Raw genomic sequence first — 17,732 nt, forward strand, 5'->3', positions numbered from 1 at the left:
TTAGAAACTTGAAAAATATTTATTTCTGATTTATTCAGGTCTCATTTATTTGGGTATATATTAATAATGATTAGTGTACTTAAATAGGAGAGAAACTGTTTGTGACTTTGTACCTTTATTCTGTTTATTCTGAAGTCTGTATTTAAAAAAAAAAAAAAACCTTTTCAAATTGGATTTTATTTTATATACTGAACAAAAATTTTATTCGGATAATTGGAAAAAATATCTTAAGGAAAGGATATAGCTAGCAAAGTTATATGTAAAAATTGTAATTTAAGATGTCAGTGGTGGCACCCAAAATGTAACAAAAACAGTGGAGGGTTACCTGATGTGATGAGTATCCTAATTTTCTTTTTTATTTTTGGAAAATCTTTTGGTTTTTTTCGAATTCTGCCTAATTGATGCTAATATTTCATCTATTCTTAATGGATTGCAGCATTTATTGTATGTACTTTTTGAAGTTTTAATAAAAAATTTAAAAATTTTAAAACATGCTATGCGTTTTTTGCATCTTTGATGATATTAAAAAACAAAAAAAAATTAATTCTGATGAAAATTGGGGGAAAAAAGTTTCAGACATAATAGTAACATCAATCTCTTATTCTCTTCAATTTTTCAGTTTAAAAGGCTAAGTGTGCAAAATTTCAAACATGCGCATGCAGATATATTTCTGCTTATTATGTATATAAATTTTATTAAAATAAATAAAAAACAAAAAGCATATACAGAGTCCAGTCACATTATTATGACCACCTACCTAGTATCCAGAATATGCACCTTTTGCAGCATGCACTGCAGCCAGCCGCCATGGGAGGGACTCAATAAGTCCATGGAAGGTTGCTATGGGTATCTGTGACCATGCAGACTTGGAGTTCTTGTAGGTTCTTTAGTGGAGGATCCATCCATTTGATGTGTCGATCAAGGTGGTCCCATACATTTTCAGTTTGGTTAAGATCCAGGGAATTCAGGGGCAAGGGAGTAGCTTGAAGTCTTCGTCATGCTCCTCAAACCACTCACGGACAATTCTGGCAACATGGCATGGCGCATTGTCTTGCTGATAGATACCATCGACCCCAGGGAACACGGTCAACATGTATGGGTGTACCTGATCAGTGACGATCAATAGGTAACCATTTACATTTAGGGTGCCCTCCAGAGGTATCAGTGGACCCAAGCTATGCCATGAAAACATTTCCCAGACCATAATGCCTCCCCCACCAGCCTGCCTTTGACCAACAATTATGTCCGGGTGTCTGTTCTCGGAGGTTTCACGCCTAATACGCCACTGTCTATCCACTCGGTGGAGCAGAAACCATGACTCATCGGAGAAGGCCACTCGGCCAGGGTCCAGTGTCAGTATTGCTGTGCAAACTGATGGCATTGTTTGCGATGAATGGCTGTCAGCATGGGTGCTGTCACCAAGCGTCTGCTCAAACATGACAGTGCAGTGAACAGGGTTCGCTGCACTGTCATGTTGGAGACCTTTCTGGTGTCCCCACGGTTCATTTGGATGGCCGGTTGAGCAACAGTAGTCCGTTGATCGGTCCTGACCAACCGTTTCAGCCAACATTCACCTCTGGGATCAATGGCACATGGGGCTCCACATTTGTCACGTCGAGTCTTTAAAACTGTCTCATTCATCCAGTCTTGATACACTTTTACCACTACAGCACGTGAGCATTTCACAAAGTCCCTGTTTCAGACATGCTGGCACCCCTGGCATGATAGCCGATGATCGTGCCTTTTTCTAGGTCTGATATAGGTCGCGTGCTTTGCCCATGACAGCGGCTGTTACTGTGTTCACGGATGTCGAACATCAAGCCTTATATGCTTGCGGTGTGTGAACTTGACACTTGCACTGTATAATTCGCTAGGCATGTGTGATGTCTGCATTGGGGGGTGGTCATAATATTGTGATTGGACTCTTATATTCAATACTATTAATTGCTTTGCTTTCAGGTTTATTTTAAAATTTATTTCAAATTTGGTGTGCTTCACAGCATGCATAGTTTGAAACTATGTACTTTACTTTAGGCAGTGTAGCGGCCATCTGGAGAAATTTTGGGACATAATTATTGTCTTTATTTTGTGTAAACAATAATAAACCTTTCAAAAAAACTAGGGTAAGATTGCAGATGCTTGTGAAACTAGTGGGCGGAGGGAAAAAAAAAGTGACTGGAAACTTTAAACAAACTCAGCATTGGCACTTGTCAGTTGTGCTATTCTTCAAGAAAAAAACCAAATAGTTACAAAGACAGTGGCAGTTCACTGTACTGGTTCTTGTGTGCAGTTTCTGTGCAAAAACTCACAAAAAAAATCATTTCAGAAACAATTTCAGCAAAGGCTTGACTATATTTATAAAAGTAGAAAAAAATTTAAGATTTTTAATCATTGATTAACAGTTAATGTGCGAATGTTATTTTTGATGGTCATTTATCAGGTTACCCTCCACTACTTGTTAAGTTTAGAAGAAACGTAACACTTAATCTATATTAAGAAAACCAGTAGTTTACTGCTAAAAAATGATAAAGCTTGTCCTTCGTGAACTGCATTTTGTTTTGAACCTTATATGACAATGCTGTTCGTCATTCATTATTTAAAAACTTTTTCTCCCCTTTTAAACATTAAATCATAGAAACTTCTTTTTTTGTACTCTTCCTACTTGCTTTATCTGTTCTTCTCAGCCTATTATACTCTCTATATTTCCTTTTTTTTCCCCTCTATGTTGTATTCACATTCTTCCATCTCCTTTTATCTGTTTTCCTTCTTTCACCATAACTCAGCTTAGCTTATAAACTTTAGCTTCTTATAAACTGTAATAAATTGGGTGGCACAAGCTTCTTATAAGCTCAGATTGGATGGATCAGACTTATAGAGGGTCTACACTAAAATTCACTATGCATACATTACATGGGAATGTTGAGAGCAGGGAAGGTACTGGTGTTCAGTACCTCCATACAAGCTTCAGATGGTGGAGCTTGTAAGCCAGAGCAATTACAAGCAACAGGTATGGAATATATTCAGGAAATAGTTGTATAGAAAGATTATTCAGAAAGGCAAAAGGGTGGCATTGTTGTCACAGACTACTACTACTGCAGTATGGCCCAGAATAAAGTATACTGAAATGAAAAGAGAAGAATTACTTATTTACTTCTGAATTATTTGAATCAGCACACATCACATTAAAAATTTCTAACAAATATATGTTAGCAAAAAGGCCTTGTGCGTTGGGAATCGGCATACTGAAACAAATCTTGTCACTACAGTGAAATGCAAAAGCATAAATAAAACTTTATTAAAAATGTAGTAAAAATAAAAATAAAATGCAATATATGGAAGATAATTAAACATAGAAATAAAATATATATACAGATAAATGATAAAAGTGATAAAAGTACTAATTGCATTCCTCTCTAGATTCTCCTGCACTGTATTGTCCTTGTGACTCTGTTATTGTCCTTGAAACAAAAGTCAAGCTTGCAGGTCTGTGATTATTCACTTTACCCTTTGATCATCCTTTCTGAATTCGGGATACATTTGCACATCTCCATTCCATAGGGAACTCCTCTGAATCCAAGGCTACTCTAATAATTAAGAGATCATCCTTGGATTCAGAGGAGATAGAGGTTTGCATACCGCTTTTGTTTCCTGTTTTGATTGGATTGATCCCATCTGCTGCAGGTGCCTTATTCACATTTAGTCTCAGCATCTTCTCTTTTACCTTCTGCCTAGTTATCACAAAATTATTTAGCTCTCTGTTAGAATTTGATGCACTTATGGCATCCCCACCCTTAAATTTCCTTGTGTGTGAATATGTAGATACACAATATCTATTGTTTGCCAACAGTGAGCAGGATCATCAACAGTTACACCACTGATATCCAGTGGACTAGTGTAATTCATTCCTTTCTTTCTGGTGTTTACATAAGTAAAGGTTTTTGCTACTTTTCTTTCTGAGAGACAGACTTCTTGTAATCTGCCTATGCTTGCCTATCTCCTTTGTAACATGATTTCAGTCTAGTTTATACCTGTTGTAGGTTCCTGTATCCCCTGATAATTTATATGCACACCTCATGTATTTTTCTTTATTGCCACTTGTCTCATTTGTTCATCTGACATCCATTTAAATCTAATCCTGGAACAGGATATCTTGGTATAAAAATCCTAGTAGCTTCTATGATTATTTACATGAATGCTTCCTATTTAGAATTTACTGTTGATAATCTTATCAATTTAAAAACTGTCTGAGACCACTGTAGACATCTTTACAAAAGCTCTTCCTTTTGCCATTAACAGTAGGATACATCTTTGAGTAAATCTCACATCAGTACATATAAAATAGTATTGCAATTCCATTAAGAAATGATGAAATATTGGTATTGTCCAAGCACAATTCAAAAATAATGAAAAATTTTCCAGAAATTAAAAAGTAAACTGGCATCTGTCAGATACCATTACTCATCGAATTTGAAATAGTAATCTAAATGATTATTCAATTTTCCAGACTTCGTAAAGTAAGGATAACAGGAAATAAGATCTGTATTCTTAACCATTCATATCAAAATACATTATAAAACACAAAGCAGATGAAAGGTGAAAATTTAACTTTGAATTAAAAGAACTTGAATTTTTATTCAGCTCTTTACTTTATAATAAAACACTTAATTAAAATGTTTAAATGAAGACCTATATTGGTTCCAAATATTTAAGAGTTGGGGAAAAAATGGAGGAATTAATACATTACTAGATGGGACTTTTTTTTCATATACATATTTATATATTGTCAACTTCTCTGTAGACTGTTGTTTTTTTCTCTTCCTTGCCCCTTTGTCTTGCTGCATAATAGCCACTGCCGTTAATGCACCAGTAAAATCCAGTACCTACCTACTTATCTTCCTTGCCCAATACTTTTGGTAACACACACACACACACAAAATTTTTATATTTATTCATTTTATATATAAAAATATATACTGTGTTACAAAAAGTATTGGGACAGGAAGAAAAAAAAAACAATAGTGGTTTGTAGATCAGAGTTTAATGCTGTCTGGGGGTACTCTGTAGTACATGATCTTTGTGGAAACAATTTTTGACATGTATCCATAGATCTAATTTTTTTCAAAATGTTCTCTAGGTTGTCACCATTACTTCTTCCATCTAATGCAATCATGTATCAAGATTTGTCATTCCAGAAATCCTTTCCTCTTCATTGAAGGCCATGGTACTATTACCCATCATCCTGCATTAACTTTCCTGATTAAAGTTTGAACAATGGCTTATCTGTGTAGCCCCTATTCATACCATGTTCTGTGTGTATATGTACACTGACCATTGCTTATGTGCATTCTCAGACCTCTTGGAATTCCTTGGAATGACCGGCTGCCTTCCACTTATGCATATAGTGCTATATGAAGGTGTCTAGAATACCAAGAAACTCTTAAGTTCTCTCCTGCGGCATGTGACATTCCACCATCTGTCTTGACTCAGATTTGTTGAGCCTGTTTCCATATGAAATTTAAATGATATCTCTGCTTTTTCTGTAGTTGTATTTATGCTTTAAGTTATTTTACTACCTCTACACTATTTACATAATCAAACAAAATACTTTAAAATAGTGCAATGGTTTTTCATCTCATGCTTAGCCTAGACTAAAAATTTTACATGCTTAACTGCTAACATTAGCATGAGTGAGAGAGATGAGGGGGGAGACACAAGCTTTATCCAGTCATCATGGTATGAAATATGATGTTTAAGATTTAAAAACACACCTTATTTCTTTTTTCAGTGCCAATAACTTTGCTATTAACAATCACAGAAGGACCTTAAAAGGCATAGATGTTTTAGAAGCAGTAGAAGATTTAGAATTTCCAGAATTAGCTAAAGCATTAATGCATATATTATCTGGTATGTAAACTCATTACTATATTTTCTTTTTGAGTGTGATATTTTAAAATATTGATGTTTCCTGCAAAAAAAATTATTTTCTTTAACTTCTGTTTTGTGTTTACATTTTTCTTATTTATTTTTGGAGGGTATTTATGTATTATCTGTTTTCTATGACATTAAAAAAAATTCTGTGTAACACTGTTTACTGTATTCTGAAGTCTAATCCTAAAAGTTTTTTTTTTTTTTTTTTTGTTATAACGTGATGTGATTTTTACAAAAATACTGACAGTTAGATCAAAAATGACAACTGTGTACAAGAAAGCACAGTTTTATCTATCTTTGCAAGATGAAATCGTTTGTTGCTGTACAACATAATCAAACTGAAAAGGGAAGGCTGTAACATTCTGGAATTAGATGGAGATGAAACATTTTTTTTCCCTACATGTCAGTTTTCAGAAAATGTCATTACAACATTTATCATAGTGCATTCATTTGATATAGAATATATCTCTAATTGTATTTGATATTAATGAGGAAAGTTTTGTAGGCTTTTAATTATAATTTATTATTAGTATGCATTTTTATAATTAATGTAGCTTTTTTTTTATTTCTTTTTTAACTAGATAGTGTCATGTCATCAGTGTGCCAACAATTCTGATTCCTTCTGTTATACATGTGGAAATTTTATAAAGAATCACTAACTTTTTCAAGAAAGCATATTGTGCTTATTTTGGTTTTAGAATTAGAGACAAAAGCAAATCATAGAGGCCATGTTATCCATATACAGGAACTCCCCGACTTACGTAATACTCGACTCATAATTCAACTTTACATAAGTTTTTGCCGGCCGGTGCAAACTGCAAAAATTATGGAAACATATTTTGCATCTGTAGGGATAAATGGAGGTATTGTGAAAATATCGTAATGTGAACCCAATAACACTTTTTTTTTTTTTTTTGTAATTCATTCCAAGTCCTTGGAAGTTGAAAATTTCGCTATATTACTAAGCTATTTATCTCTCTAAAAGGTCATATTTATAATGGAAATTGCACTACCCTTTCATTGTTATCATATGATCCCATTATAAGAATCAATTTTGAGTGCCTTTGTGATATTTTTCTAAAGCATGTTTCTGGAGGTCACAACCATAAAACAATAAAAACAATTTGCACTTTCTGGTTTATTGGGCTTTTCTGTTAGTGCAATCTATTATAAATGGGTAGTAAACTCGATCTTATTGCATTTGCGATAATACCAATAACTGGAATTGTGTGGTATTTTATGGTATTATGGTGAAATGAATTCCTCCTTGACTGAAATCTTCAATCAATCGTATAAAAAACAAATAAATTTTCAGAGTCTTCTCTTCTTTCCTATTTACTTATTACAATGGCGAATGAAAAGGAACCAACAGCAAGTGCAAGTGTTGGAAACGAAACAAAATTGATTTAGAAATGAAGATGATTAATTAAGAATTACAAAGCAGAACAAAGTTTGTCATCTATTACATGGAATTAGGTCTTGCTGCTTCAACAGTGAATACTATTTTAAGGGACAGTGTGCATATAAAAGAACATGTTAAAGGATCAGTGCATTTAAGATCAACATTGATCACAAAACAGCGTTCAGATGCTATATCGAAGATGGAAAAGCTATTAATAATATGGATGGAAAATCAGATTCAGAAGCAAGTGCCCCTGAGTCTAATGACCATTCAAGCAAAAGTATTTATGAAGATATTAAGGATAAGTACAGCACACCCCAACCCAAGTTCGTGGCAAGCAATGGGTGGTTTAATAGGTTCAATTATTGTGCTGATTCCCACAACGTTAAAGCATGCGGTGAAATCACCAGTGCCGATTCTGCAGCTGCAGAGAAATTTTGTGATGTGTTGGAAAAAATTATTGATGAAGGCAGCTGTTCAACACAGCAAATTTTTAACATTGATGAGACTGCTCTGTATTGGAAAAAAATGCCGGATTGAACATTTGTTGCCAAAGAGGAAAAGACAATGCCAGGTTTCAAGGCTTCAAAAGATAGGGCCACGCTCTTGCTTGGGGTTAATGCAGCAGGAAATTACAGATTAAAACCACTGCTTGTGTACCATTCTGGAAATCCTCGTGCATTTAAGGGCATCAATAAAGCCACCCTACCTGTGCATTTCCAATCGAACCAGAGAGCGTGAATAAGAGTATCTCTCTTTGAGGATTGGTTTAAATGCTGCTTCATTTCCGAGGTTCAAAAATATTGTAAAGACAACTATGTTCTTTTCAAGATTTTGCTTCTATTAGATAATGCTCCTGGACATCCTACCCATCTAGATGATTTCAATTCGAACGTGAGTCATATTTCTACTGCCAAACATGACTTCACTTCTCCAATCTATGGATCAGGGTGTTATTTTGAATTTAAAAGCATACTGTTTATGCACGTTTTCTCAGGCATTATCTGCAGTATATGGTGAGAAAAATTTTATGTTAAGAGACTTTTGGAAACCTTACAGTATTTACCATGGCATCTTAAATATTAATAAGGCCTGGGCAGAAATTACTAAAAGTTGTTTAAATGATGCATGGAAGAAAATATGCCGAGAGCATGTAAGAGGCTTCGAAGGATTTGAAAAAGACGAATCATATGAAGAGGTTACAGATAAGATTGTAAAGGTTGCAGAGCTATTTCAGTTGGAGGTTGGTGCCAAAGACATGGAGGAGTTAATAGAGGAAGAAGAGGAGGAATTATCTAACAAAGAACTTACTGACTTGCAGGCAGTGACAGAGAAAGAAGAAAATGCTGACGAAGCTCATAAAACCAAATAAGGAGCCAAGATGCTTCATCACTAAAGAGATGGCAGTGGCATTTTGTGAAATTGCATCGACAATGGCGAGGTTTGAGAGGATTGATCCTGACAACGAACAATTCTTAAAAGTTAACAGAGGGGTGGATGATATGCTTGCTTGCTGCAAAGAAATCTACAATGAAAAGAAAAAACGCACCGTCCAGTCATACATTAATATGTTCTTTCGTAAGGTTGAGTGGCCGACCCCTTCTAAATCTCCACAGCCCTCAACCTCCGTAGTGGTGTGCTTATCAGCTGAAGACGTTGATTCTGGCAACAGTGCTCGAGAGGTAAAACTTACTGATGTTATGCCTGTCTCCTCCCTTTTTTTGTAATTTTATAATTTTTAAATTTTTTAAATTGCATGCTTTTGTAATTTTTCCTGTGCATGAGATTAAAAAATTGAATAAGTACAATAAATAATTCTATTTACATGTTCATGAAACATTTCTTTTTTGATTCAATCAATTCAGCAAGCACAGTTGCGAGTGCTGCACAAGCATGGGGGAAATTTCAACTTATGTAAAATCCAACTTGTGTAGTGTTCCACGGAACGCAACCCTTATGTAAGTCGGGGAGTTGCTGTATTGAAAATATCTGTCTGTATTGAAAATGTGAGATGATGGTTAATGGAAGATTAAATCCTATAGTGTAGTGTGAGCCTAAATATTACAGGATACAGCACTGGGAACAAAGTTCCAATACAATGTCAAAAGCTGCTATCAGCTCCTACAATGAGTATGACAATAATACTGGGAACCATAAATGGTGGTATTAGTGGGTCACAGATATCCTACAAATGATAATAATTCAAATACAAAATAACTTCTGTGTCATTTATTTTTCATTAATGTTTTCTTTAATATAATGAATTTAATTAATGAAAATTGAAATATAAAACATATTATATATATATTATGTATATATTGTTCAAAATTTCAACTTTCATGGTTATTCATACATCATATTAAACAAGTCATATGGAAATAAATTTCACAGCTAGTATTTAGCTGCCAAATTTTTGATATGCAGCCATTTTTGCACACTTAAGTCAGTTTGGTGTCAAATTTTACTTTTGAAAAATTTTCCCTCAATGTTATTCCATTCTTCTTTCTTTAATTTTTATTTTAAATATTGTGTTTATGGGTTTCATGTTATCTAGCTAGTGTGATAAATTTTGGTTGGGTTAATATCTGGTAATTGCTGAGCGGCCAATATTTTAGAGCAGGGGTCACCCTATGGCCTCTGGGCCATGTATATAAGGGCTGTGTCATCCATGTTATGATTTCACATGGCCCACCAGTCCCTTTAAAAAAAAAACAATAAACGGCAATTTAGCAATTTTTCCATACTGCATGCAACCTTGCAAAGAATTACCATCTTTCTAGCTAACATTACATTCAAAGTAATTTTTGACCTAACATCATGCCAAACAGGCTTAACGACTTTCTGCTGTGAGTGATGAAATGTAAAGAAAAAATTCTGCCCTCCCAACTATGTAAAAAATGCCTCAGTGGTACTGTTTTCATTTTGTCACTACTCCACTATACGAAAAGATTTCATTGCTACTACAGTAAACCCTCAATTTATGGACTTCAGAAATAAATGGACACTGTACACTGAATCAGACTTTTCATCCTGGATTTAGTGATGTAACTGCTTACTGGTATTTATCATAATCAGTTAAAATATTTTCAGAATAAAGCAGAGGTGCCAGGCATTACCTCACCTTCCATCAGCCTCCTGATGGAAGGTGAGGAAACTTTGGTGGAGAGTCATTGAACCTCCAGCAAGCATACATGGGAATTTCTCAGGTCTGCATAAGTTTTTAGAGTTTACACTGCTGCTAAGTGACACAGCACAATCAATTTCAAGCTGTTCTACTCTATACAATAAGTGCAGTAAATACAGTATTATAACATTTAATATATATATACTTTTTAAATTTCATATTACGGCACTTTTTCATAATGTCCTTGTAACTTTGGAGACCATGTGTATTTCTTTCAGGTTTAATGGGTAATCAGATTTAGTGGACAGGTCTTTATCCCCACATAGTCCATTAAATTGAAATTTTAATGTATTAGTTTTGCTGCCTCTGATTCAGTGCATTCACTGTATCATAATCCTCCAGGCATTACCTTTGGTGCCACTGGAAGGATGCTGTATGCCACAGAAGGTCAATGAACTTAGACATGTGGCAGCACAACTCTGGGATAACTAGAATTGGTGGAGAATTCTTTTTTGCAAATATCAGTTTTCCATGCATAGCAATAGTGTGTACTGAACATTTTAACATCTTTTGTCAAGATCAAAAATGCAAATACATTCCCAGGCCATGATGACATTGGACAAGGTTATGGAAATGCAGAAGAGGTTGTCTGTTGCATGTTTTCCACATGCCATCAAGTTTATCCTAATGGAACCTGGCACACAAATATTATACTGCTCGAAAACAAAATAACATAATTTAATGCAGATACTGACATGGCACAATGCATTGCTGTGATGTATTTACAAGATGAAAAAAGAAAAAAAAAATGAAAATAGCAATAATTTTACTAAATGAGAATCCAGTTAAATGCTAAAAAACCTCTTACTCCTTATAGTGGTTATATTGTTCAGGGGCTCCTTGTTACCTTGGGTCCTGGAGCCAGTATGTCCCAGTAAATCTGGCCTTGTTTAAGATCAGTCCCAAAGAAAATATATTCTCTTATATATACATATATATATATATATATATACACACCGATGAGCCAACACATTATGACTAGCGAGTCGTTATGCAAATCAAAGAAACCGCAGGTGAACTACAGCGCTGGTCGGAACTTCGTATAAAAAAACACCTGATACTGAGCTCTGTTAATCAGGTTACTCTTGATCTACAGATGGGAAAGGCAGCAGACTTAAGCGAGTTTGACAAAGGCCAAATTGTAATGGCCAGACGACTGGGTCGGAGCATATCCGAAATGGCACGGCTGGTGGGGTACCCATGGTCAGCCCTGGTTAGTACCTACTGAAAGTGGTCCGAGGAGGGGAAATCCATGAACCCATGACGACCATGGCTCATCGATGCTGAAGGTGAGTGAAGGCTCTCACGGATCATGCGTGGCGACTGTGGTGCAACTCGCCGGTAATTGGAATGCTGGTGACGGAAGTAATGTGTCGTAACACACAGTACACCGAACCCTGCTGAAAATGGGGCTGTGTGGCCGCAGGCCGCTCTGAGTGCCCATGCTAACCATGGTTCACCAGAGACACTGCCTAGAATGGGCACGCGAGCATTGAAACTGGACCCTTTAGTGATTGGAAGAAGGTCGTCTGGTCCAATGAATCACATTTCCTGTTGCACCATGTGAATGGCTGGATACGTGTGCGTTGTTTACCTGGGGAAGTGATGCCACCAAGATGCACCGTGGGATTAAAACAAGCCGGTGACGGCGGTGTCATGCTTTGGGCGATGTTCTCCTGGGATGCCCTGGGTCCAAAGCATGACACCATCACCACTGGCTTATTTTCGTCCATGTGCCGGGCACTCTGATGTCTACTCCCTACTTAAACATCATTGCTGACCAGTTACACCCTTTTGTGGCAACTGTCATCCCCTCTGGCGGTGCTGTCTTTCGGCAGAATAATGCACCATGCAAAATCGCCCGGATTGTTTGAGACTGGTTCGCGGAACATGAGGAAGACTTCAGGTATTGCCTTGGACTCCAAATTCCTCAGACATCAATCTCATCGAGCATCTGTGGTTTGTGTTGGAACAGCAACTCCAATCTGCAGCGTCTTAGCCATGGACCTTACAGGAGTTAAATGATCTGCTGTTATGTGTTGGTACCAGATATCACAAGACACATTTAGAAATCTTGTAACATCCATGGCTCGCCGGGTACGAGCTGTTTTGGCTGTACATGGAAGACCAACATATTAGATAGGTGGTCATAATGTTTTGGCTCGTCGGTGTATATAAAATACAGTTTGTGAATCTGTATACATATTTTGTTGTTTACTTAAGAATACAATGAAGAAAAGTCACAAAAGAATGCTAAAAAGAAAGCCAAAAAAGAAGAACCAGAAGTTATTGTGATTGATGATGAGGAAGAAGAAGAAAAGGATAATGATGAAGAGGAATCCCCAGTAATAGAAGTGGATGAAGACAGCAGCAGCAGTGATAGCAGTTCCATGGAATAATTATTTGATATGCAAGATTCGTGAACAGAGTTGTTTCAATCTCATTTTTTCTTGTAGCAGTATACAATAAGGACTCTGATTTTATTCTGAGCATTTTTCTTAATATCAGTATTTTACTGTAATACTGATTGGCCACTTTATTAAGTACACCTTATAGTGAGCAGCCTCTGACAGACCTCCTTTAGCCCTTAGAGCAGCCTGGATTTGTCATAGTATGGACTCAACAAGGTGTTGAAAGCATCCCACAGTGATTTTAGTCTGTACTGAATTGATTGCTTCCCACAATTGTTGCAAATTAAATGGTTGCTGATATCCACTTCAGAGTTCATTTAATCTTATCCCACAGGTGTTTAATTTTATTTAGATCCAGTAACTGGGGAGGCTACCTTACTAAGCTGAATTTGCCCTCACATTCCTGGAACCAGTTCTGTACAATTCTGGTCTTGGGACATAACATGTTATCCTTTTGGAAGGATCCATTCACAGATATGTATATATTGCAGCCATGAAGGGACATGCCTGTTTGGAAACAATTTCCAGATGACTGTGGCATCCAAACATTGCTCCACTGGTATCAAGGGGGCCAATATGTACCACCATCAGCCTGCACCATTCATACCTGACAGGATGGGTCCATGTAGTTCTGTTTTCATCATATTCTGGTCCTCTCATTAGCATAAACTGTTATTCGTCAGACTAGGCAATGTTTTTTCAATTCTCCACTCTCCCAATGTTGGTGTTTCTGAGCTTATCATGATCATACTTTGTATTTTGCTGACAGAGAGGAACCTGCTGAGGAAAATATCTCTTTGGTTATCATTGTACTTGATTTGTTATTTGACTAACTGTAGCTTTTTTGTTATCCTGCACAAGGGGACCATTTTTTCAGCCTCTGTTGGCCTCTCGCATCAGCAAGCTGTTTCTGACCATAGGATTGCCATTGGTGGAATGTTTGAATCAATCTTAATACACCCAAGATGTATCCCATATGGAATATGAAAATTTCAGCAGCATTGCATTTTCTGAGATACTCATACCATCATGCCTTGTCAATTCTTGAACTAAATTGCATATATATAGTATGAAGGAGCACTCCATTTCATGAAAAGGGTAGGTGTACCTAATAAAGTAGCCATTCGGTTTATTTTGCTCTCAATTTACTGTTGTTATGATTACATTCTGTTAGATTTGGTGGTGTGCTGTTTTTGTAATTTATATAAAATACTGTATTTTTTAAAATTTTAGGTTTTTTTAAATTTTAGTTTATTTTTTGATTTATTCATCATATTTACTATTTTTTTAGCAATTTAGATTATTTTTTAATAATCTAATAATGAGATTAGTAACTTGGAGATGTATAAGAATGAAATGGACAATAGTAATGATAATAATAATAATGATAAAACAGTTTAAATAATATATCAATGTTAGTAACTAGTACATAGAATAAACCTCGACAGTAGAGAAATGAAGGGAAATCTTTATTCTAAGAATTAAGAAAATTGATATGATTATGGTTACTTATACAGTAGTGCATTCTAAATCTGGCATTTAGAATGCACTACTCAGATTAATCTGACTCAGATAATGTTGAATAAAATTGAATTAGATTTTCATTTTTAAATATCGTCTTCAGAGCATCATTAGAATGAAGATCTATCAACTCCAATCGTAAATTCTCCGTTGTCAAACAGATTTTGAAAATTTTCAAACACCTTTGAATTATTTTTAAAATCAGAAAATCTAGCTGCAAAATCTTCCTGCAACAAACTAACATTTTGAACAAAACTTTTGTTGGAAAAATTACAACTTGGCATATTTTTAGATAAATTATCGCAACATGGAAAATGTGAAAAATTATTCCGAAGTAGTTGACTTTTAAATAACTCCATTTTTGTTTCAAATGCTTTGACATTATAATACAATTCATTGACAAGTTTGTTTTGTCCTTGTAGTTTCATATTAAGAAAATTCAGGTGTTCACATACATCTGTTAAAAAGGCAAGGTTCCACTACCATTTGAAGACTGACAGTTCCAGAACAAGTTTCAATTTTTCATTCATAAATAAATCTATTTCGATCCTGAGTTCAAAAAATTGCTTCAACACGTTACTGCGACTCAACCATTGTACTCCAGTGCAGTACAACAAATCACTGTATTCAGCCTCAGTAGTTCCGAGAAAATTTTTGAATTGCCGATAATTCAGACCAGTCTTGCGAATAAAATTTACTGCTGATATTACAAGAAATTTCCTGCATGAAGACTCTGCTGGTGAATTATACAGTGAAATTGCATTGTTTTTTTAATATTTTTACTTCCAAGATATTTATGAAGCTGACCCATGAATAGGGTTGCCAGGTTTTAAAAAGCCCAAAGTGGGACAGCACCCTGGTGGGAAGGGGTCCCCGGAAGCTTTTCCTGCTGGGGAAAGTTTTTAAAATTAGTAAAGGAATATGGAAATAACAACACGTTTTATGATGATTTTGATACATTTTGCTTTAATGAAAAACAAAGAAATATTTTTATTAACTATAATAATACTGATTCTGATAATATAATATAACATACTAGTTACAAATTAGTGTCCAAACTTATCAAACTTATTTTTGATTACTTTTTTGTGCATTTTAACAAGGGCACATTACTTTTTATATTTTAAAAAATTGTTGAACAATCTTTTTGGGAATTCACAGTTATTAATAATAATGCTTTAATTAGTTCTACAGAACATCTATTCCTATCTTCATTCCATTTGTTGTTCATCATGGAAAAGATGCGTTCTACAAATGAAAGTTGGAATACTTAAAATATATGATTAAATTTTATATATATTGTCAGTCTTTTCAGGTGGTAAATTTTTTAAAATTTACCACCTGAAAAGCTCACCTAATCTAAAATTAGGTGAGCTTGCCAAAAATTTTAAATTGACGTTGACAAAAACAATTTCTTCGAAAAGTTTGTCCATGTTTCAATTGGGAATGTTCAATAGTTCTGCAACTTCTATAAAATAGGCAAAACTTGGTAGCTCTGTTAAAGTTTCGTCTATTTTCAATTTTGATATTAACGATTCGTCATTAAATTTGAATCTCTTTTTGACATACAATATAGATTTTTGATAAAATTTTAAAAATTCCTGTTCTATTTTCTGATTTTCATAGTCATTTAACTGCTTCATCTTTTTCATAACCTCGAATCCAAAAAAAAGTTGCTCAATTCTAGATGTAATCTACAGTTTAAACTCTTTAAGTATATGGTATAAATCGATAATAGTAGTGCTGTTTTTTTCTAACATCTTTATCAGTTTTTCAAACATTGAGTGAATGTGATTGGCAAATAATAAATATATCCAATCTTGACAGGTATTTCTTCTTCCTTTATATGTAATACCTTTTTTTAAAGTGGCAGACAAATCAGTTACATTACTAAGAAAATAGGATTGTAAACTTGGCCATTCTCGTAAAAGTCTCTCTATCCATGGTTGTAATGATAACCAGCGAGTTACAACATGTCTTGAAAAATCGGTAAACTTAATGTTCACGAAGTTGCAAAAATCTTTAAAAGTCTTTCATCATTTGAATGACAAACTAAAGTGGGAATTTATTTTTAATACAATATTATCTATATCTACTTCCAATTCTTCTAATGCAAATCTTAAACAATTGTGCAAAATATGTGCGTAACAGTTAGATTTTATGATCCTTTGCTTCATAGACTTTAAATTTGTATATAAAGAATGATGGTAGCCAAAATTTGCATTAGTATTGTCAGCACTTAATGCTGAAATGTTTGTAAAGTTGAGACCTAAAAATTTCATAGATTCACAGATACTTTTATAGATTTCATAGATTCACAGATACTTTTATAGATTTCATAGATTCAGATTCATTGGCATTTTCATAAAAATCAATTAACTTGCTTTCTAAGCCAAGATCTCTAGAGAAATATTGAATAGTTAATGGAAAGAACTTCCTATTCTTTTTATTGAATGCATCGCTCATTATTGAAAAATATAGATTTTATTTTGGACTTTGTAATAATGTCATCTAATATCTTTAGTGCCAATACATTCATAATTATTGCTTCTGCTTTAGTTCTCCCACACGATAATTTATAAGAATTGTTATCATTTGGTTTTGGGAACAAGCTTTAACATGCAGTCTAATGAGTTATAAGATAGGTTATGTTGTACGGTATGATAAACATGTGCCATTTCAATTGCAATTACTTGTAATTCTTCTGGTGTATCTTTCTTAATCATAATTTTTTTAATTAAAGAACTTGCAGATGCTCGTACCTTCAGCATGTGACTTTCACTAAGTTCATGCTGTTTTACAGCATGAACTTAGTGAAAGTCGCATGCTAAAGGTACGAGATTCCACAGCAGAGATTCCTTTAAGAGCTATTGAAAATGTTTTGATGCGGTGCTTACATCTACCTTCAAATTCGTTTTCTTTCTGCAGCCATGTGCTGCAGAAAGCCATGTGCTTTTAACCAATTTTCATTAAAATGACACTTTCTTTTTTTACTACTTAAACTGCTTTGTTCCATTCTTGGGGCTCACTATTGTAAAATAAACTACAAAGCTTAAACAATTTTACATGTGATTTTAACAATACATGTTACATGTGCCGCCTTCAAGATCTGAAATGCGAATGAAATACTGCAGCCAACAAAACGCTTCCCTTCCCCTTTTCCTTCACGAAAGCGCCACTCAATGGGGCACGACGCTGGTGTGTGCTTTGCTCTCGTAACCACATTTTAGTGACATGTAATCTAATGAGTTATTTTAATTACTATCACAATAATTAAAATAATTGC

General features: G+C 34.8%; 1 protein-coding gene across 2 annotated transcripts in view; it reads left to right on the forward strand.

The window, feature by feature from the left end:
- Window positions 1-13,986, forward strand: part of LOC150087312 (DNA polymerase epsilon subunit 3-like) — a 53,095-nt gene extending 39,109 nt beyond the window's left edge. For both annotated transcript variants that reach the window (XM_090371981.1, XM_090371982.1), the window contains exons 4-5: window positions 5,786-5,904; window positions 12,738-13,986. In XM_090371981.1, coding sequence (XP_090228107.1) covers window positions 5,786-5,904; window positions 12,738-12,913 — 295 coding nt within the window. In that variant the 3' untranslated portion in view covers window positions 12,914-13,986. The remainder of the gene's footprint in view (window positions 1-5,785; window positions 5,905-12,737) is intronic.
- Window positions 13,987-17,732: the final 3,746 nt, after the last annotated feature.

This window comes from Mastigoproctus giganteus, chromosome 4, assembly GCF_048544385.1.
Source record: "Mastigoproctus giganteus isolate SK-2022 chromosome 4, ASM4854438v1, whole genome shotgun sequence".
Classification (NCBI taxonomy): Eukaryota; Metazoa; Arthropoda; class Arachnida; order Uropygi; family Thelyphonidae; genus Mastigoproctus; species Mastigoproctus giganteus.